This window comes from Rattus norvegicus, chromosome 16 (assembly GCF_036323735.1).
Source record: "Rattus norvegicus strain BN/NHsdMcwi chromosome 16, GRCr8, whole genome shotgun sequence".
Taxonomy (NCBI): Eukaryota; Metazoa; Chordata; class Mammalia; order Rodentia; family Muridae; genus Rattus; species Rattus norvegicus.
This window is the reverse complement of record NC_086034.1, coordinates 5,756,561-5,777,810: the sequence shown is the minus strand read 5'-3', so window position 1 is coordinate 5,777,810 and position 21,250 is coordinate 5,756,561. Positions and strand designations below refer to the sequence as shown.

The 21,250-nt window shown below is 50.2% G+C and overlaps 1 protein-coding gene across 5 annotated transcripts in view; it reads left to right on the top strand.

Annotated features, from left to right (window-relative positions):
• Window positions 1–2,130, top strand: part of Prkcd (protein kinase C, delta) — a 30,442-nt gene extending 28,312 nt beyond the window's left edge. For 4 of the 5 annotated variants that reach the window (XM_063275048.1, XM_063275050.1, XM_063275049.1 and 1 more), the window contains one exon: window positions 1,438–2,125. In XM_063275048.1, coding sequence (XP_063131118.1) covers window positions 1,438–1,593 — 156 coding nt within the window. In that variant the 3' untranslated portion in view covers window positions 1,594–2,125. Of the gene's footprint in view, window positions 1–1,437 lie in introns of all 5 variants that reach the window. The other variant, NM_133307.2, reaches the window with a different exon arrangement.
• The last annotated feature ends 19,120 nt before the right edge of the window (window positions 2,131–21,250 follow it).

The window sequence follows — 21,250 nt, the reverse complement described above, 5'->3', positions numbered from 1 at the left end:
GGTTTCTTCCTCCACACGCTAGGTGTGTGTGGGGATGAGCGGCCTCTGCCCCTGGGGGCAGGGCAGGTATGTGAGCAGGGCAGTGGGCTCTCAGCCCTAAGAGCTGGCCTGACAGGAAGTGAGCCCAGGGGGTGTGGTGTAGCTCAGTGACAGGTCGGTGTCCGTCAAAGTCAAAGACCAGAACCAGGCATGGTAGGACATAGCTGTGACCCCAGGCCTTGGGAGGGAGAGACAGGAAGAGCCGGGGTTCAGGGCCAGACTCAGTTGCCTGAAACCATCTTGAAAGAGCAAAAACAAGAACAAAAACCAGATTCCAATGTTTCACCTATCAAATCTCTGGCCATAGAGTGAGGCCTGATGTCTCTGAGCCTGTTTTTCTGCAAATGGAGTAGTAGCGATTCTCTCTGGGACTCTGATGTATGGTAAGAAGAAAGAAGGACGTGCTCTTTCTCCCCTAATCCACCAGTTCTCAAAAGAAGCCAGAAATCTGAAGTTCTGTGTTAAACAATATTGCTTTAGAGCCTATGGACCCCAGCACTGAGGGCGAGACATGTAGTTCCACTGTGGAGCTTAACACCAGGCCTCCTGATCCAATTCCTAACAGTTTACCAGACAAAGCATGCTAGCCCAAATGCTAGCTCAGGTGCTAGCCCAAATGCTAGCTCAAGTGCTTGTACCTTCCAGCTCAGTGTGGCCCAGAGTTCACCGGAAGCCCGTTACCATCTTATGCAGTCCTCAGGGGCAGTGAATTAGGAACTTTTCTTATAAACAGCCTGAGAATAAATATTTAGTTTGCAGGCCCCTCTCTCAGTGCAGCCCCACTCCTTGTTCAGCAGATGAGTGCGGCTGTGTAGTCATAAAGCTTGATTTGTGGGCACAGACATTTGCATTTGACTTCATTTTCATATGCCACTGGATAGTCTTTTCTTCTCCCATCCATTTCAAATTGTAGAGCTGGACTATGAGTGGCGGTGCTCAGTGGTTCTAGTGTCTGAGAGGGTGAGGCAGGAAGATCATGAATTTGTAGGCAGCCTGGGCTATATAATGAGACCTTGTTTCAAAAATACCAAAACTAAAACCAACCAACCAAAAATAGCAAATTCTTAGCTATTCTAAAAAAAAGCTATTCTTAGCTCATAGGCCTCCACTGAGAGCAGATAGGAGATGTGTGGCCTGCAGGCTGTAGTTCACTGACCCTGTTCTGGAGGATGTCCCTGTCCTTACTTACCCAGTGCACCCTGCCTCCCTTCCTCATCTCTTGGGGAAACAGCGTTCCCCTGTGATGGGACTGTCCTTGGGTTGCTGGTGACATCCTCTTTCCCCGTTGAGTCGACTGCCCTGGCTAGCACGACAAGGGTCCAGAAGCCTGGGTACCTGGCATGCCTTTGAAGGCAGACATTGGAGACACTCTGACCCCCTGCTACTTTTTGCTCACAGAAATCCCCTTCAGACTACAGCAACTTTGACCCAGAGTTCCTGAATGAGAAACCCCAACTTTCCTTCAGTGACAAGAACCTCATCGACTCTATGGACCAGACAGCCTTCAAGGGCTTCTCCTTTGTGAACCCCAAATATGAGCAATTCCTGGAATAGTGAGCTCCCAGACCTGCTTTTAATGCCCCGGCAGAGTAGGCCCATCTGCCCTGGTTTGCATCCGCACTGCCCATGAAGAAGAGTGGGTGACTGGTGATTCCTGCTGCTGCCCCCTCTTCCTCGGAGAGTCTGGCTCCTGTTGGCTGGGCTCACAGTACTTCCTCTGTGAACTGTTTGTGAATTTGCCTTCCTTTTGCCATCGGAGGGAAACTGTAAATCCTGTGTGTCATTACTTGAATGTAGTTATTGAAATATATATTATATATATGCACATATATATAATAGGCTGTATATATTGCTCAGTATAGAAAGCATGTAGGAGACTGGTGATGTGTTGACCTTTTTTTAAAAAAAACCATATGTATACGTGTGTATGTATACATCTACACACGTATACATATATGTATGTATGTATGTATGTATGTATGTATGTATGTATGTATGTATATATGACCAAAAGAAAAAGAGAGCACAAGCTACCTGAACCACAGGATTGTTTATGTGTGTATAAATAAACACTGAATGGTACCAACCTGACTGTGGGGACATTTATGTCCCAGGAAGTTGGTGGCAGGTGCTCCTGCCACTGTCGACTGCAGTGGCGTACCCCTGGGTCTTCATGCAAATGTGTTTGTGTTTAGGGGGTTCTTTTGCTCCAGGGCCCCGGGACTGCAGGAACCACAGATGTCACCGCGGGGTCATGGTAGAGGTGAGACTGGTTGTAACCTGTCTCTGGGTAGAGAGGGCCAGCCCAGAATTCAGAGAGGCAGAAAGCCAGGCCTGAAAGTCGGAGCAGGGCACACGGCTGTGCGTGTGTCCCAATACTAGTGTTTGCTTAGTGTGCGTAAAACTCGGTCCCATTTCCAGCGCCATCACACGCATGCACGCGTGAGGGATGTAGTTCTGTTGGTTGAGCATCTGCCTCGAGTGCACGCGGGAGGCCCCATCCCAGCAGGGTATAAACCTGACATTTGTAAACCTGACGTATGGGAGGTGCTAGCAGGAGGATTAGGAGTTTAGGTTCATTCTCAACCACACAGAAAGTGTTGAGGCCAGCCTGGGCTATAAGAAACCCTGTCTTAAAAATAATTCAGAAAAGACTTAGAGTCTGGCCCTAGATTAGGCAGGGAGATGAAGAAAAAAAGACAAAGATTTTAGGCATAGGACTCAAACCTCAAAATCATGCCCTTGATTGTTTTAAGCCTCAAAATCCTCATCTGAGAAATGGGTACAAGGCAAAGAGGTGACAGCTATAATTGCACATCTTTTTGTTGTTTTGGTTTTTTTTGAGACTGTCTCTCTGTAGTCTCAGCTGGCCTCCAGCTCTGTAGATCAGGCTGGCCTCACAGAGGTCTCTGCCTCTGCCTCCTGAGCGCTGGGATAAAAGGTGCGCGTCAGCACACCTGCCTGAAACCACACATCTCTTTATTGCTTATCTTCTTTCTCGGGACAGGAGTCAGCATCTAAGTCCTAAGGTGATTCCACAGGAGTCCTTGCTGCCTGGAGAGGAAAGGGGCAGGGAGGGGAGAAATGCCCAGTGCCTGGATGGTGTGTTCCAGTGTGCTGACCACTGACTACTGCACAGTCAAGGAGTCTGGCTCTAAGACACAGCACCTGGCTGCTGCCTGCGAGCCGTGCCAGCATAGCCATGGACTGCAGGGGCCCCTAACTGGGCTCTCTTCACTGCCTCCATCCCTCCCACTCTATAAGCTTCCAGTTTGTCCCTGCCTCCCTCAGTCTGTTCCTGCCTGCAGCCTAGGGCACCGTTCACAGACAGAGCCCTCCCTTGGGCCCCTCTGGTCCAGCCCCTGGGGCCCCCCGTTGGCTCTTTGTCCTGGAGGTGGATAAGGCAGTCCTAGCTCCTGATTGGCTGGTCCAGTAGCAATGCTACTGACTGCCAGCAGCTCATTCTTTTGGGCTGAGGTACAAATTTCCACAGCCTGAGAGGCAAGACGGACTGGAACTAGCCAAGAAAGAGGCTTAGAGGGATGGGAGTGTAGTTCTGTCCTCTCCCTGTCCCCAGGAGGAGGTGCCCAGGGTCCCCAGTGTTCTGTTTGTGCTATAACAAGCCAAGGTTTCCGGCACTTCCCTGAGGCCACCGGCAATGGTGGTAGAACAGAAATTGTATTGATGCTCGAATTTGGGGGCTCCCGCCATCCTGCCTCTCCAAGCAGGGCCTCGTACACAGCTCTACCTGCAAGGATGGGTTTCCTCCCCTGCAGAAGGGAGGGAAGGTTAAGTGGTTTCTCAGTTTCAGGCAGTGAGGAGTGGTGAGAACACAAAGAGGCTGAAGGTTTGTGTTTCACTCTGAGCTGCCACACACTAGCTCAGTTCCTTACCAGCCTGTCTCCCTCCCAGAGATAGAATGGACCACTAATCCGTGCTGCCGTGGAACAACCGGTTTGGGAGAGCTTCACCCATGGCCAGGGGCTGGTGCCTGTGGGACCTACCTCAGGAAGCCCTCATTTGCTGTGGGAAGCAGCTGTCAGGGATGCTGCCTCTGCTCGAGTGCCTGGGAAGGCACGTGTCTGACTCTAGACCTGTTCCCAGCTTTTGAGTAGGAGCCAGGCCTGGCCCATTGGCCAGGAAATGCCTCTCCTGCTAGGCTCAAAGCCACTTACCCTACTCTAAGGGTCTGGAAGCCGGCGGATTGCCTTTGCCAAGTGGATATACAGGCGGCAGGAAGCACAGCCCTGGTAAAGACAGGGCAAGCAGCTCACTCCCGACAGGACAGGGCAGTGAGGATGCTAAGGTGCCTGGGCACACAGCACAGGGTCTGCCATCAAAATGCCCTAGATGTAAATGCTGTGTGTCCCAGTGACCTCAGCAAGTGACTTAATCTCCCAGAACCCCAGTTTCACTTCCTTATTGGAAGATGGAGCTGACCAGGATGGCTGTTGGCTATGATGACACAATCGTATGTATACATGTTGCATAGACAGCTTAGGAAACAGCAGCCACGGTGACCCCACCCCTTGGGGGGCGGGGATGACGCGTTCTGCCCCACACTGGATGACTGCAGGTAACCACTAGTATGTATCTACCCAGTCACTCGACGACGTTCCCCCTTCAGGCAGAGGTACTCAGGAACCTCATGCCCAGACTTGTCAGAATGCCTGCGTCTGCATGTGTTAACTGAAGGAAACAGGAAGTGAGCAGAAGCCTGGGCATTTGGGGAGCTGCTTAAGGATTTTCCTGTCAGGTGCGGGGGCGCAAAAGTTTTGCAGAAAGATCAGTAGGAAACTAGTGGCTTGGGGGTGGGGGTAGGGAGAGGAGGGGGTTGGGGGTGGGGCAGGGATCTCACCTTATTGCTTCTAAGTGCCTGCTTTAAAATTTATCCTTATTCTTCAGTGTGTGTGTGCACATATGTGTACTGTGCATGTAAGAGCAGGCGCCCTCAGAGGTCAGAGGAATCAGGTCTCCTGGTGGCTGGAATTACAGGAATTGTTAGCTGTAAATGTAATTCTGGTTTTTTGTTTTTTTTTTTTCTATATGATTCCTTGATCCCAAGTAAATGGCACAGGGACCTTATATTTATTCATAAGCTGCAAGCACTAAGCTGGGCAGGTTCTGAGCTATCCTAACCCTACTATGCTGGCCTGGATTACTTCCCAACCACATGCCCAGTACTTGCCGTCTGACCCTTGCCCTGGCTTGCTCTGGTTCATGTGTGTCCTCGTGGCTGCTCTCTCATGGAAACCTAATAGTGAATCCTCCTGGTCCTCCTCTCTTTCCCTCTCTGTCTCTGTCTCTCTGTGTCTGTCTCTGTGTCTGTCTCTCTCTGTCTGTCTGTCTCTCCTGTCTCTCTCTCCTGGGATTGGAAGTCCTCCCCTGTTCTCTCCTGCCCAGCTACTGGCTGACCAGCACTTTATTAGAAAACAATCTTTACACATCATCGAGACAGGAGATGCTCCAATAATCATGACAGCGCCAACATCTGGACTTCAATCAGGTCCCTGGCACAGAAGCCAGCATCTGAAATACAGTGTACAAAACCATCCCCTAACATGAGCCCCTTTGGATGATGGGATCCAAACTCAGATCCTCTGGAAGAGAGAGCAATTCATGCTCTTAACCATTGAGCTAAGTCTCAAAGCCCAGATGTGCCTGCTTCTGAGGGTGCTGGCATCTGGGGGGGTACAGGACAGAGCTACAGAAAAGAAAGATACATGGCATGAGTGAGTGGATACATCTGTGGATGGATGGATGGATGGATGGATGGATGGATGGATGGATGGATGGACAGGTGGATGGACAAATGGATGGATGAGTGGACAGATTGATAGAAGGACCAGCTAGACCTTAGGTGTCTGTTAGACTGCCTGGAATTCAGCGGTGCGTACTGACAAAAGGTACGTACGTATCTTTCATACCAAGTTCTTAGCAGGGGTCTCAGTCCTGGCTGAATCCTGGAACCCAATACCCAGGTTAGCCAGGTCTAATTACATTGTCATCTTGGAGGAGGTCCAGGCATCATATTTTGAAAGCTCTCCTGATGTTTATGTGTTCAGGATTGAGAGCAAGTTAGGCGAGGTGAGAATCTGCATATTGCCCAGTGAAGCTAGGAAAAGCTGCTCAGAAAAGCCACACCTTGGAAATCAAGTCACTTATCAGCACTGCCAGACCAGCCCATTGCTTGCCGTGTGGAGGAGGCTTGGCTTTGGAGCCCCTGGAGGACTGCTCCATGTCTAGGGCAACAGACAGAAAAACCGAGGGGTCTGTGAGGTGGCCACTTGGCAGGGCAACATTGCCCACTGCCTGGCTGGGCTACATCGCCCTCTGGTGGAGGCCATCTCTGGCTGCTGCAGACCCAGTGATACATAGGCAATAATGCTGCTTCTTGCATAAATGATTATCTGTTTTTTGTCTCAGAGGATGGTATCCATCCTAATGTGATGGCCAGAGTTCCCAGCAGGTCCTCATTAATGTATGTACAACTTATACAAGTCGGAGGACCATATTTTCAATAGACTCCAATAGAGGGAACAAGGCTACATCCAGAATCGGCCAGGGTGGCGGGGCTCCAGGACGCCCCATGGCTGCCCTTGGCCTCACTTTTACAGGGCTTAACTTTCATCTCTCTCAGGCACCTGCTTCCACTTTGGAACCATCAAAGCTAGACAGGGCCTCTGTACCCCTCCTGTCCCCTGACTGTGCGTAGCAGATGACCTTGGATGACTGCCTGCGGGAAGCCAGAGGTCGGACAGCCGCGTTTGGTCTGCTGAATCCTAACTGCACGGCCAGGGCCCTTTTATCCCCTTAGGAGGGAGGACAGCACATACAAGATCTGAAAACAAAGAAGGGGACCAAGGACAGAGGAAGGCTTCCAAAGCGGGGCCTGAGTCACCATGACTCAGATGGCATCAGGCTCCTGAGGCCGGAGGCATTCTGAGTCCCATCAGCGGATCTACTTCTGCCCTCTGCAGCCATACCCTCTGTGATTTCAGTCTTTGAACCTTAATGTCTGTTCCTAAATCAGGCTTTTTAAGTGGGCCTTAGAAGACCCACAGTTTTCTCCCTCCGCCTGTGTTAAATACATACCCGGGAAGCCCTGACATTTTCTTCTCAGCCCACATTAAGCGCTGCACAAAGGCCAAGGCCTGTGGGAAAGTACTTTCTTCCGAAAGGCCTGCTGGGAATCCGTCTTACTGATTCCACTTGGGCTGTGGGTTGCGTTGTGTGAGTGCTCCTTGCCTGAGTTCTTACGCTCCTTGGTAGGAGCAGGCATCTGCCGCGAGCCAGGATCTTGAGGGGTATGTATCACTCAGGGCCGTCATGAGGCGGATTTTAGTAAGTATGGTTGGCATGTACTGTGTGCGGCCCACAGGCTCAGGACAATGACACTATGTCGAGCACTGTTCTCTCTGCTTCCCTGAATTATGGCCTGTAATTAATCTTCACAACAGCCCCTGAGGAAATGGCTGTTGCTGGCTGTCAAGCTCCACCTTCACCAGTGAGTCAGCTGAGGGTCTGAAGAGTGGAGGACTTGCCCCGTAGCTCTGGGAGGCTCCTTGGAGTCTGTTCGTCTTTGTCAGGCTTTCTTTGGCAGTGAGCATAATTGCTCACGGGCTTACCTAATACTAGTCAAGAGGAGAATGAGGAGATGACCTTCCCCTCCACAGACGCCCCAAGAAGAGAGAAAAGGAACTGCAGAGGCTAGCAGGGCCACACTTTGGCTTGGCCCTGGAAAGCCCTCAGAGATTATAGAGCCCCAGTGGGTATCTTTGTGGAGTCACCATTTTGTATTTGGAGCCAGAGGAGAAAGGGATGAAGTGGGCCAGGCTTGCCAGAGGAGGCAGTCACAGAGACATGGGGCAATCTTCAGAAGGGACAGTCAGCTATGTACCCAGCACAGCACCTCCTCCTGTAGGTCAGAAGCCTGGCTCCTTCCCTTCTGCCTTCTGCAGGTTCACAGACAGCACGGTGAGCTTAGGTGACAGCCAGAGGCCAGGAAATGTGCAAAGATGGGTTTGGGTGAGTGAGAGCCCAGGATGTGGCAGTAAAGAGTTTCCTTCACCTGGCACAGCCCTGCTCTCCCTGCTCTCTGCCCTTATTGTGCTGGAAGGAGGCACGTGACAGCAGAGATTGCTTCCGGTCCTGCCTGGGACAAGAACTGTGATGGCCATTTCAAGACCAGGCCCTGCAGTAGGCAAAGGCCTCCAGCTGGTGTGGCGGGAGTTCGCTGCCCCCGCCAAGGGTTGGGAAAAGGCTCATGGCTGCGGGAGGCCCGGCACATTAGACATCTGCTGTCAACAGCCCAGCAAGGCTTCTCGAAGCCACTTTCTGGACTTGCAAATCATGGGTTCAAAAATAAGCCAATCAAGCACACTCTGTCTCAACAGCGAGTCAAAAATAACAGTTCACAAAATAGGTTCCCTCAGCTTAACCGTTCTTGAGTGTCCTGTTTGGGAAACAAGGTTTTTATGTTTCAAAAAAATGTAAAAGCTGTTTTTAAACACTGGCTCAGGCATACCAATAACTCAGCGGTAAAGGCCTGTTGATAATGGGCCCATACTCAACCTCCACCTGGCTTGCCCAGGAGTTAGCATTGCTGATGGTCAAACTGTAGAACGCAGGCTTAGAGTAGAATCTGGGTCTACCCCTGCCTGCTGGATCCTGAGTGTAAGGTCCTAGCTTCTAGGGCCCAGCAGGCTCCTTGGTGCTACCGTTTGGGTCTTAACTAATTTCCAAAGGCTCCTGTAGACTGTTGTTTTTTTCTTTTTAAAATTATGTTTATTTTTTAATCGTGTATGCCTGTGTGTGCACACATGCATGCAAATGTGTCATGGCATGCCTGTGGACATCAGGGTACAACGTAAAGGGGTTGGTTCTCTCTCTTTCCACCATGTGGATTCTAGGGATAGATTTTTTTTTATTATTGGTTATTTTATTTATTTACATTTCAAATATTACCCCTCTTCCTGGTTTCCCCTCCATAAACTCCTATCCCACCCCCTCCCCTTGCTTCTATGAGGGTGATCCCCCAACCACCTACCCACATACCCACTCCTGCCTCACCACCTTAACATTCCCCTACACTGGGGCATCGAGCCTTCACAGAACCAAGGGCCTCCCCTCCGATTGATGCCAGACAAGGCCATCATCTGCTACATATGCAGCTGGAGCCGTGGGTACTCTTTGGTTGGTGGTTTAGTCCCTGAGAGCTCTGGGTTGTCTGGTTGGTTGATCTTGTTGTTCTTCCTATGGGGTTGCAAACCCTAGGGATAGATCTTGAACCATCGGTTTTTGCAGCAAGTACCTTTGTCTGTTGAGCCATCTTGCAGGCCCTGTTTTTTTCTTTTTAAAATATATCCCTTCCTGTGTGTGTTTGTGTGTGTGTGTGTATGTGAGTGTATGTGTGTGTATGTATGTGTGCATGTGTGTGTGCATGTGTGTGTATGTGTGTGTATGTGTGCATGTGTGTGTGCATGTGTGTGTATGTGTGTGTATGTGTGTGTATGTGTGTGCATGTGTGTGTATGTGTGTGTATGTGAGGTGTGTATGTGTGTATGTGTGTGCATGTGTGTATGTGTGTGCATGTGTGTGTGCATGTGTGTGTATGTGTGTGTGAGTGTGTGTGTGTGTGTGTGTGTGTGTGCACATGTGTACGCAGGTGCCCATAGAGGCCAGAGGTATAGTATTGGATCCTTCAGAGCTGCAGTTACTAGCAGTTGTGAGTTGCCCACTGTGGGTGCTGGAAAGTGAACTCTGGTCCTCTACGAGAGTAGCAAGCACTCTGAACCTCTGAGGGATCGCTCCCTATTCTTTTCCTCCTCTTCTTCCTCCTCCTCTTCCTCTTGCATCTCCTTCTTTGAGACAGTCTTGCCCAGACTGGCCTCGAACCTAATCCTCTTGACCCGTCCTCCCAAATACTGGGATAACACATGTGTGCACCACCACGCCTAGTTCTGATGCTCAAGGCTTGACTCCAGACCGTGGTGTTACAGGGATCTTTAAGAGAGTCTTAATGAAAGAGAGTGAGGTCACTGAGCACGAACACCACCTCATCCTGCTCCTCTGTTTTCAGCCACCACGAAATGAACAGGACCCCCCCCCCCCCACCATACCAAACTCTCCTGCCATACGGCACAGCAACACTAAGACCCAGAGAAAAAAGGCTAAGTGTCTAAGAGGTCTGGGCCTCTTGGCTTCTCGGTGTCCTTATCTCTAGCATGTACACAGCAGTGCCCACTGTATGTGGGTATTCCTAGACACTACAGAAAAATTCCCATGCTGCTTTAGCTCCCGCCAGTGTCCTGCAAATGTTACACAGACAGGTCTTACGCTCAACTCTGTGAGCATTTTAGATGTCTTTAAGTGTGTTTCCAGCTAAATATGCATAAGGGTAAGGTATGGCTGTGCTCAGTACTGCCAAATGGGGAGGGGGCACTTTCAAGGCACAGGAATAGGGTAAAGAGCCACACACTGGGAATCCTTCACGTGCTTCCTCCCTCCATGTGGACTTGGGACTGCCAGCCAGCTCAATGGCAGGAAAATAAGAGCCTGAGGCTGATAGAAACAGCAAATGGAGCCCATGCGGCTTTAAATTATGAGAAAGAGAATTTGAATGTCAAATGTCCCAATTCTTGGCACAATTTAAAAGAAAGTGATATGAAAGGTAGCAGCCGTCACTGTCACCAAACTCCTACTGCAAGTGGCAGCTTTGAGAGACCCAGTGGTGTGGCCCCTGTCTGCTCTGTTCCAAGAGCAGCACCCCGGGGCAGCCTAGAGGCCTCCAGATGCCGGGTTAGTAGCATCCAAAGCCTGGAGGCACAGGTTGTTACAGTGTTTCTTGAAAAGTTTCTAGAGGCAGGTCCTGTGCTAGAGGCTTCTCTGGTGCAGTAGGGGTCGTGGCCCTGGAGGGAAACACAGGGTGAAACGCAGGGTTACTGATTCCATTCCTGAGCAATTAGTAAACACTGACTGTGTGTGAGGGTTGTGCAGGATGCAGGGGGATGGGCAGGTAAGGAGCAGACCCACAGGTCTGCCTGGCAGGCAGGTGGGTAAGCAGAGGTTACAGTGTATGAGACTTGTGGGCATGCAGGGGGAGGTGCTAGCTTCTCTGGGGTAGGCACGGCAACCAAGGAAGGTACCCTGGAAAGGGGTACGGCTAATTCCCAATACCCTCTGAAACGAGCAGTGAGGCATGTGTTAAGTCTGATATCACCAAGTGCTGGTGGGATGCGAAGCCTCCTGTCCCTGCTGGCCACAGTGGGAATAGAAATTGGCCTCCTTTCCCACCCAAAGCAATTTGTCACCGTCCCTGGAGCTCCCCAGTGACTCCATTTAGAAACAGCCTGGTGGGGGCCTGGAGCCTCTTACAGAGATGCTTGTGGCGAAATGTTTGCAAGGAAACAATTAGAAATGACTGGAATGTCCTCACCCCTTAGATCAAGAAGTGAGCTGCGTTCCCTGAACAATACTGGATCGTTCAAATTTGAGTTCCAAGGGCCAAGGAAGCCTCCTGCTTCAATTCCACTAACATCTGTTCATTCAATTCCATCCCACCTCTGTTAAAGGGATGACTCGTACCTGTAATCCTAGCACTGAGTCTCGGCCAACCTGTACTACAGAGTGAAAGCATGACAAAGGGGAAGAGGATGGAAAGGAAAAGGAGGGGATGGTGAAGCACCCTCTCCTCCCCATCTTCCTCCTTCCCCTCTTCTCCCTCCCTCCCCTTCCTCCTCCCCCTGCAGCTCTAGCTCCTTTCTCTAGAAGGATATCATTCTGTAGCCCAGGCTGACTCCAAAACCAGGACCCTACTGCCTCAGCCTCCTGAGTGGGGACTTATACCTACTCTATGGAATCTGAACCAAAGCAGGCCCTAGATGCCTGCAACCCTGGCATGGACATTCAGGAGGCAAGAGCCCCATGGGGATTCCAGCTCTAGGGAAGGACAGACCTGAGAGTCCGAGGAGCCTCCATTAGTGACGTCTCACGTATTAAGATCTGGGTTTTAGGTTATGGCCCCATGGTAGATCACTCGAGCGACAGCAGAGCCCGGGTTCTAGTCTAGGAGAGTGGGACATGCAAGAAAAGACATAAGAGTCTCACCCCAGGGGGCTGGAGAGGTGGCTCAGTGGTTAAGAGCACGGTCTGGGGGCTGGGGATTTAGCTCAGTGGTAGAGCGCTTACCTAGGAAGCGCAAGGCCCTGGGTTCGGTCCCCAGCTCCGAAAAAAAGAACAAAAAAGAGCACGGTCTGCTCTTCCAGAGGTCCTGAGTTCAATTCCTGTCAACCTCATGGTGGCTCACAACCATCTGTAAAGGGATCTGATGCCCTCTGCTGGCAGGCAGGTGATCATGCACGCAGAGCACTCATAAACATAAAGTAAATAAACGAATCTTTTAAAAAGGAAAAAATGTCACCGCAGACATGTCACACAGTGGTGGGCTTAAGGGTACCTATTTTAGCTTTTGTGCTTGTCCTCGTTCAGAAGAGCTTGTGATTTAACGGTGCCTTTTGAAGAACGTTCTAACTCTTGACCTGCCTGCTGGTTATCCAGGTCGGTTCCATACACCGCGAGTTTGTTCTCTGTGTTTTCCCTTCTGGATGTGCCATTTCCAAGTTTTGAAACATTAAAAAGAATGGGTAGGCGAGAGGCTGGGGTCAGGAAAGCAGACAGGGGCAGAGAAGCTGCAGCAGCAGACAGGCCTGGAGGCCGTGCGTGTTGAGTGTGAGATTGTGAATGTGCGGTCCCTGAAGGTCCTGGTGGCTGTCCCCTGTCCCCACAGTGTTGAGTAGGGCTGCTGGCACTGACAGCACAGGCCCTGGCTACAGGGGAGCTGACAGGCTTAAATGAACAGAGTAGTTTAACCAGTGCCAGGGGTGGTAAGAGACAGGCATTGTGGCAGGAATTGTGAGCCTGGCATTTTTGGTCGGAGGTGGTGACCACACTCACCTGGGAGCTCAGCTCCAGTCTCTGAGGCCAATGACTCACCTGGACACAGAAGGCAGGCACGCTCCGCCCCAGCTGTGCTCTACCAATCCAAAGGCTCCAAGACTTACACAGAGCTGGAGGTGATCAGAGCCTCAGGGGCTAAAGGGAAAGTGAAGAATTTTTTCCCCAGAAAAGCAAACAGCAAACTTCAACACAAAAGGCCACAGCAGAATGTATTATGTGTCCGTGATCTTTCTGAGAAGGTCAGGAGAGAGTGAACCCTGTGTGGCCCTTCTACACGTGTAGAGGGAAGGGACCCAACATTAGGGGAGATGGTGGCCTTTTCTGACAAAATTGTCATGCAAACTTTCAAATACTAAATAACTTGGAGAGCATGATTGTCCCAGATCAAGAAATAAAACACCAAAGATGTAATGTCAGCCCTTTTAACCTCCTTTGCAACTCTCCCCAGCTCCAGCCCCTAGACACTCCATTTCCTCTCTCTCCAAGAGGCCAGCACCTGCCTCTAGTCTGTGGGGCACGTCTCTGTTCCATAGGCCTGAGGCTTTCCTTAGCCTGAGGTGCAGGACTGTCCCAGGGGACATGTGAACAAGACCTACTCACCTCAGAGGATCCTGACAGACCAAAGAAAAGATTCCACCCGAGTCTATCCTGGTGAGCTCATGAGTTTACTGGGGCTTCTTGCGGGAGCATGGTGACTCTATGTCCTCAGAGTTTTCCAGATCTCACCCGATACGGAAAGTGACTCACCAAAGCTGTGTCCCTGGTTACCTACCCGAACAGTAGGCAACACCAAGGAGAGAAGCTACGTAACATTTGGCAGCTGCCTTGTAAGTCTTGCTAGTTTCTGAGCTTCCAGAGACTTCTAAACGTCCTGAGTTTCCTGAGCCTCCATGTTTTCCCAAGCCTTTTAAACTTCACTTCAAAATGCGAATGTTCCACTTGGGAGGAAAGAGCCCAACAGCACAGTCTAGAGAATAAATTTCACATTGTTGTATATTGATTTATTTATTAGCATGTGTGCGTGTTTGCATGTGTGTGTGTGTGTGTGTGTGTGTGTGTGTGTGTGCACATGCACACACAGACAGACAGACAAAATACTCATGCACATAAGATAAAATAGCCTTAAAGAATGGGGCTGAGGAGTTGACTCAATGGCTAAGAGCACTTGTTCTTGCAGAGGATGTGGGTTCCATCCCCAGTGACCACACAGTGGCTCACTATCTGTAACTCCAGTCCCAGGGAATCCGAAGCCCTTTTCTGACCTTTGCAGAACCAGGCACACATAGGATGCACAGAATGCCGTAAGCAAAGAGCTTATTCACGCAAGATAAATAAATCTTGAAGCCAATGGCTCTTAGTGTAATCAGTTGCCCACAGTTATAGAACACTTCTATCACCAAGATGTACCCCTGTGCCTTTTTGCTGTTACCCTCTAAGCCCCTGAACTCCCAGAACTAGGCAACCACTGTCTCTACAGATGTCAGTCTGGGACATCTTAGACAACGCACCTCTGTGTGCGTGTGTGTGTGTGTGTGTGTGTGTGTGTGTGTGTGTGACTGGTTAAGCAGAGCCCTTCCCATGGTTATATTGTGTTACATCGTATAAACTTACCACTGTTTGTTTATTCAGGGGAAAATGATGTGAACTCTGTTTTCAGTCAAGACTGGGATTAGAGAGATCGTGTTTACCTTCCTTCCTGGAACAAACCTGTAAACATGCATGAAACTACAGTTCTTAACACAGCCAGTATCGGGCAACCGAGGTCAATGTTCTCCAAGAGATGAGAAACAACCCCGTGGTTACCCAGCTTCGCTGGTTGTCAGTAGTTCTGTGACTGTGCACAGGGAAGGGGAAGCCACATAAAACGGTGCACGTTCTAAGATAAGGGTGACTCTGGACATCCAGAAGGCCAGTGTGGATGTAAACCCAGGAACACAACCACAGCCTTCACTGAGTCATAGAGAGAGAGATAAACCCAGGTGTCTGAAGAGCCCCGCCCTGCCCTGAAGTTTCAAACCTTCAGCTGAGAGCTCTGCCGGTGCTGAGGGAGACTCATGTGAATCTGAACAATCCCTCAGACCTCACAGCAATGGGGCCTAATGCAGCAGCAGCCTGGAGAGCCTCATGCTCAACTATGTCGGTGTAGAGAGGGGTTGCTGCAGTAGCAGAATAAAAATTCCCCCTAGATTAGGTGCAGAAGTAGGTCCTGCCTAATAAAACTCAGTAGCGAAACCCAAAGGACCCTTTGGTTTCCAAGCAATTTAAGTATATTCTAGAATATCTATGGGAACAGAAAACAAGGCATTTAAACCGAACCTGGTGGGCACTCAGGAGCCAGAGGCAGGTGGGTCTCTGAGTTCAAGGCCAACTTGGTCTACAGAGCGAGTTCCAGGATAACCAGGGCTGCACGGAGAAACTCTTTAAAAACTAAAAAGGAAGAAAGGAAGAAAGGAAGGAAGGAAGGAAGGAAGGAAGGAAGGAAGGAAGGGAAGAAAACAAAGCATTCAAATAGTTGGATTGCTGAATGAAAGGAAGAAAAGAGAAGAGAAATGAAAGCAAAACTTTTTTTTTCTTTTCTTTTTTTCGGAGCTGGGGACCGAACCCAGGGCCTTGTGCTTGCTAGGCAAGCACTCTACCACTGAGCTAAATCCCCAACCCCAAAGCAAAACTTTCAAATAGTCGGCTGTGCTGGCTCCCACCTGCAGTCCCAGCACTTGGGAGGCAGAGGCAGGAAGACCACAGCAAGCATAAGGTCAACCTGTCCAGGAGCTACGAGGCAAGATGGCACCCATTCAACAAACAGCCAACACCCGATACGGTAAAATTGACAAGGTGTGACGTCTGCTGGCTAGTGCGGACTGGGTGGATGAAAACAAAGTTACCAGCGGGCAAGGTGCCTTTAATCCCAGCGTTTAGAGGCGGAGGCAATCTGAGTTTGAGGCCAGCCTCCCCTAGGATAATCAGGTCTCCAAAGAGAAACCTTGTCTCAAAAAGCAAAACGAAATCAAAAAACAAAAACAACAAAACACACCCCCCCATACACACCCCAAATCAAAGCCAAAACAAGGCAGTTACCCTAAGCTCTTAAACTGTCTCAGGCCCTGTATCAGATACTTGACACTTCTGCACCTGACCTAGCATTCTTGTGACAAACCGGCAAACTGCTAAGAATGTATCACTTACCCTGTAGGCGTCCGGCCCACCCACCCGAAAGCTAAGAATACTGAGAGAGTGCACCCGAAACTTACAGAAGACAGTTCTCCACCGGCCACCAGCCTGCTTACGTGATCCTCCTACCCTCAGTACAGCTGCATACCCTGCTTGGTGATTCCCTTTTGTTCTGTGTCTGGGAAGGTTCCTTCTTCCACAGCATTCAACGTAACTAAAGCATCCAGGCAGGAGGATCTTAAGTTTGAGGCTAGCCTGGGCTATATAGTGGCTCTTATTTCCAAACACACACACACACACACACAAAAAGCAAAACTAAACAAAAAAGTCATTCAAACACTCTGAATAAACCGTTTCCTTGTTTCCTTGATTCTGGTGTACAGTCTCTAGCAGTGCAAACTCCCTTGCTTCTGTGGTTTTTTTTTTTTTACAGCGTCTCACTATGTAGACCAGACTGGTCTTGAACTCTCGAAGATCTGCCTGCCTGTCTTCCAAGGATTGAAGGCATGTGCCACCGCTCCCAGAAAGATTTGGTTGTTGTTAAATGTATATGTAGGCATGCTGTGGAAGTCAGAGGACAGACAACCTGTGGTGTATGGCTGGATACTTGCAGTGATCCTCCTGGCCCCACCTGCCCTTTCTCTACAGGAGCACTGGTTATGACAGACACCTGCTTTGCGTGGGCTCTGGGGGTCTGAACTCAGGTTCACATGCTCCCCAATGTACCCACTGAGCAAGCTCCTCAGTCCCTAGCTGTCTCTTGACATCCTCCCTGCCACCACACCCAGACATTGAGATTCGGATCCGGGACAACCAGCTGAGGTGCACAGTTAACATTACTAAAGTGGACCTGGCCTCCAGGTTCTCCCAGCGTCCCTCAGTCCTTATCTGGCATACCCTGCCCTCAGTCCTAACCCTTCCATCCCAGGGTCTGGGCTTCCTGTCCCCCAGTGGCTCTACACTATATAATCCAGACATCTTGGTCTCTCCTTTCTTCTGTCTTTTCTCTCTTTCCCCTCCCTTCTGTCTCCCTCCTTGTGGCGACCTCCCTGGGACCAGTGGACCAGCCCCTGCCCTTCCCTAGGCCAGCTCCCAATTAACCTGCCTTTATATATATTCAAATCTGGCTTGAATTGGCTCATTTCTCCGGGAGAGAAATAACTTATCACCAGGGAAACTTCTAGAAGCTGATGTGTCCAACTCAAATACAACTCCCCTACTCCTCAGCACCTAGGAGTAAATCTTAGCTCCCTGCAAGCCCCTGAGTGACCTCGCTGGCTCCTCAAGCTTCTGCTGTGTCCCAGACTCTCAGTTCCTCAACGGTGTTTCTTCCCTGCTTCCTACGCAGGCCAGACTTAGGGTTAAAGACAATAGCCAAGTGTGACCACAAGAAAAATGTGACCCAGACGGTAGGTGGAGAGAGCTTGCCCGTGGGGAAGTGGCTCAGCAGAAACTTCTTTTTGTGTGTGGCCCTGGATACTGGAACTCACTCTGGTCTTGTGGACAAGGCTGGCTCGTGTAGACCAGGGTGGCCTTGAAATCAGAGCTCCTTCTGCCTTTGCCTTCCTCATAGTGGGATTAAAGGTGTGTGCCACCATGCTGGGCCGCTTGTTTTTTCATTAATTGTTTTTTGCTAGCATATACAATTCTGGGTTTTATTATGACATTTTCATATACATATATGTATTACTGTGCTTGGCTCATACTTGACCCTCATTGGGGTTGTTTTTATTCAAAAAGTGTTTATTATAACAGTTATCTAGATTAGAATACCAAAAGTAAAGGATAAAAAGAGGGTTTCACTATGACTTCTTTCTGACCGCGTGGTTACGTTTGTTCTCTTTCATTCCCTCTACCCCGTGACCTTTCCTCTCCCCCTCCTCCTTCCCCAGTTAGTTCTCACTTCTGCTTCTCTGTTACATGACTTTGTTCTCTTCTCTCTTTCCCACCCTCACGATCCCTGACCTATAGCTTACTGACCTATACGCACGCACCTCTGAATGTGTATGCACATCCCAATTTAAATGTAATTCCCATATGCGAGGAAACAGGAAGCGATTCTTCCTGGGTGCTGTCAGACTCAGTCCTCTGACAGACAACTGCCGTTCTCATCAGATCAGCAATGCCCGATTTGGGAGACCATCAGATGGGGAGGGAGGGAGGGCCGTTGGACACCTACCACTCCCTACTGCTCCTTGAAGCCTTCTCTGTACAGCTCTGCCCTAACTGCAGGCAGCTTCATAGGTGGGAGCTAGAGTGTATAGGGGAGGAGTTGGGTTAACCGATGTGGGGTATGTGGCTATGGAGGAGCCATCATTCATGCCGGGTAAAGGCTTTTTTGGGGTCCTCCATGTTCTTCCCAGCATCTTCTCACTCATAGGCCAAAGAGCTAATTTCAAATTTCTTACTCTACACTTCCTCATTGGCTCTCACAGAGGTGGCCACCACTCTCCACTGTGGCTTTATATTTATTTATTATAATAAGTACACTGTAGCCGTCTTCAAACACACCAGAAGAGGGCATCAGATCCCATTACAGATGGTTGTGAGACACCATGTGGTTGCTGGGATCTGAACTCAGGACCTCTGGAAGAGCAGTCGGTGCTCTTAACCACTGAGCCATCTCTCCAGCCCTTAAATTTTATTATTATTTTTTTTATTTTATGTGCCTGCGTGAAGGTGCCAGGTCTCCTGGAGCTGGAGTTACACGCAGTGGTGAGCTGCCAACTGGGTGCTGGGAATTGAACCCAGATTCTCCTTACGAGCAGCCAGCGCTCTCAGCTGAGCCATCTCTCCTGCCCCTCTGGAGCCTGACTGACATTCCTATAACTTTGGACTCCTCCCGAGTTCCTGACATGCTAAGCCCAATCCAGAGGGCTGGGAACAGGACCCTCTCCTGTGTCAGGCAGGCTCAGGTTCCTGAGGGACAGACAGCTCCTGGGACAAACTTTTCCTGCCTTGCCAGTTGGACCAGAGGGCTCACGAATCCTAAGGCAGTGACGACTTAGCCTATGTTTGTCCCCAAGCTGGCTCCAATGAGGAACCTGGGTGTTAATGCTGCAGGGCCTCCACAGCACCCAGGCCCTTGGGGTGAGTCCCTATCCCTGTACCGTACAGAGGGGCAAGAATTCTGGCTTGAGAGCTGAACCACCAGAGGCCAGAGAAGCCTTGTGGCTGACGCTTGCCTGTGTTTCGTACGTGACCTGTTTTCTGTGCTTTTTTTTTTTTTTTTTTTTTTTTTTGGTTCTTTTTTTCAGAGCTGGGGACCGAACCCAGGGCCTTGTGCTTCCTAGGTAAGCGCTCTACCACTGAGCTAAATCCCCAGCCCCCTGTTTTCTGTGCTTAATACTTCAAATCCACAGGCTAGTAAATCCCAGATCCCTGCTCGAGGGGTTTGATTTCTGGAATCTTACCCAGAGCACCTGCTATGGCTTTTCTATTACCTCCTCCCAGTCTCAAAGGGAGGACCGCAGACAGAGGTCCAGATTCCTACCACATGCAGCTACCCGGGAAGGAAGTGAGGAGGGATGCCAACCAGAAGTGAGGATGGCAGCCACAGGGTGGTGGGTTAAAGGCACATGTTCAGGGGTGATACAATGTTGCACGGCTTGGTGAATATACTAAGATCTAATTACTTAGATCTCAGTAAACATGACAGGGCCGTGTTAATGACAGGCATCATAAAGTCTAACAGCCGAGTATGTTGGGCAGCTTCCTGAGCTCTGGGCCTGACTCACATACTGGAGGCAGCCCCATGTCTGCCGTCACAGGAAACCTGGTGCTCAAGGCTACTCACTTGCCCTGAATGAACTGCTAGGAAAAGCAACATCTTTGAGCCCTCATTGGGCAGTGTACTGATGGTATTATGTAATTTCTCATAGTTCATCCTCCCAGCAACCCAAGGAAGCTGTCTTTATCCCCACTTAACAGGTGAGGCACTGGGGAGATGACGCTGCAGCACAGGACAACGGAGGCAGGATGGAGAGATTTGTTCCTCCACAGTCGTGATCTGGAAACTTTGTGAAATCCTGCCACCTATGCAACTGGAGACTGAGAAATGAGCAGGGCATTTTCTTTCCAGTTGCCATGTCCCGTTGCCTGGCCACATGGTGGTGTGAATGACAGAAGCCTTTGTTCCCTTAGGCTGACTGCAGCAAGCTCTCACTGGTCCAGGGAAAGTCAAACCTTTGTCTACGCCTCTGTGTAACCTAGAGCCTTACTCCAGACCAGGAGCTACAAAGTTGCCTCAGATGCAGGGTCCCGACTTCTCACCCTCTCCAGGAGCTGAGGGAGAAGTGAAGGAGGGTTCCTCAGGTCCTCAAGGCTTAGGTATCTGGGATTCCAGCACAATCTAGAATCCCAAACCCACAGCAGTTTCACCGACTCCTTGGAGTTCCTGGGTCCCTAAATGCCAGGTTTCGGAGGAGACTGAATTTAGGTGACTGTGGCCTCCAGAGCTCCTCCAGCTGGTTCACTCCCCAGGCATCTGGCTGCCTGCTTAAACTTTTTTTTTTTTTTTTGGTTCTTTTTTTTGGAGCTGGGGACCGAACCCAGGGCCTTGAGCTTCCTAGGCAAACGCTCTACCACTGAGCTAAATCCCCAACCCCCTGCTTAAACTTTTACCATCTCCTTGAGAGAGTGTGGGCCTTGGAGGCAGTCTGGAGGTGAGGGAAGCTACCTTTCCCATCTCTGCTTTGGAAATCAAGCGTTCCCCGACCCCTACCCCTTGCTGTGTTAGGGTTTGAATCCAGATCCTCATGGAGGCTCCTCGAAGCCATCTATGTACAATTCTCCCTAACTGCACCTGACGGCTGGCCCAGACACCTACGAAACTCTCAGGGCACTGCACCAACTCAGACACTGGCACTTCTAGTTCTCCTCCCCTCAGCCTGGCAAATCCCTGGGTTCACAGACAATTAGCGGGGGTGGGGGTGGGTGCGCACAGCAGATCCTCATGGGTCCTAAGGCTGGGTGTACTTGTCCCACTGCCTTCTGGAAACATCTTTTCACGACACACAAGAGCACTGAGCTGTAGGCGGCTCCCATCGCGTCCTGTAGGACAAGGACGTCTACATCATCAGGCTGA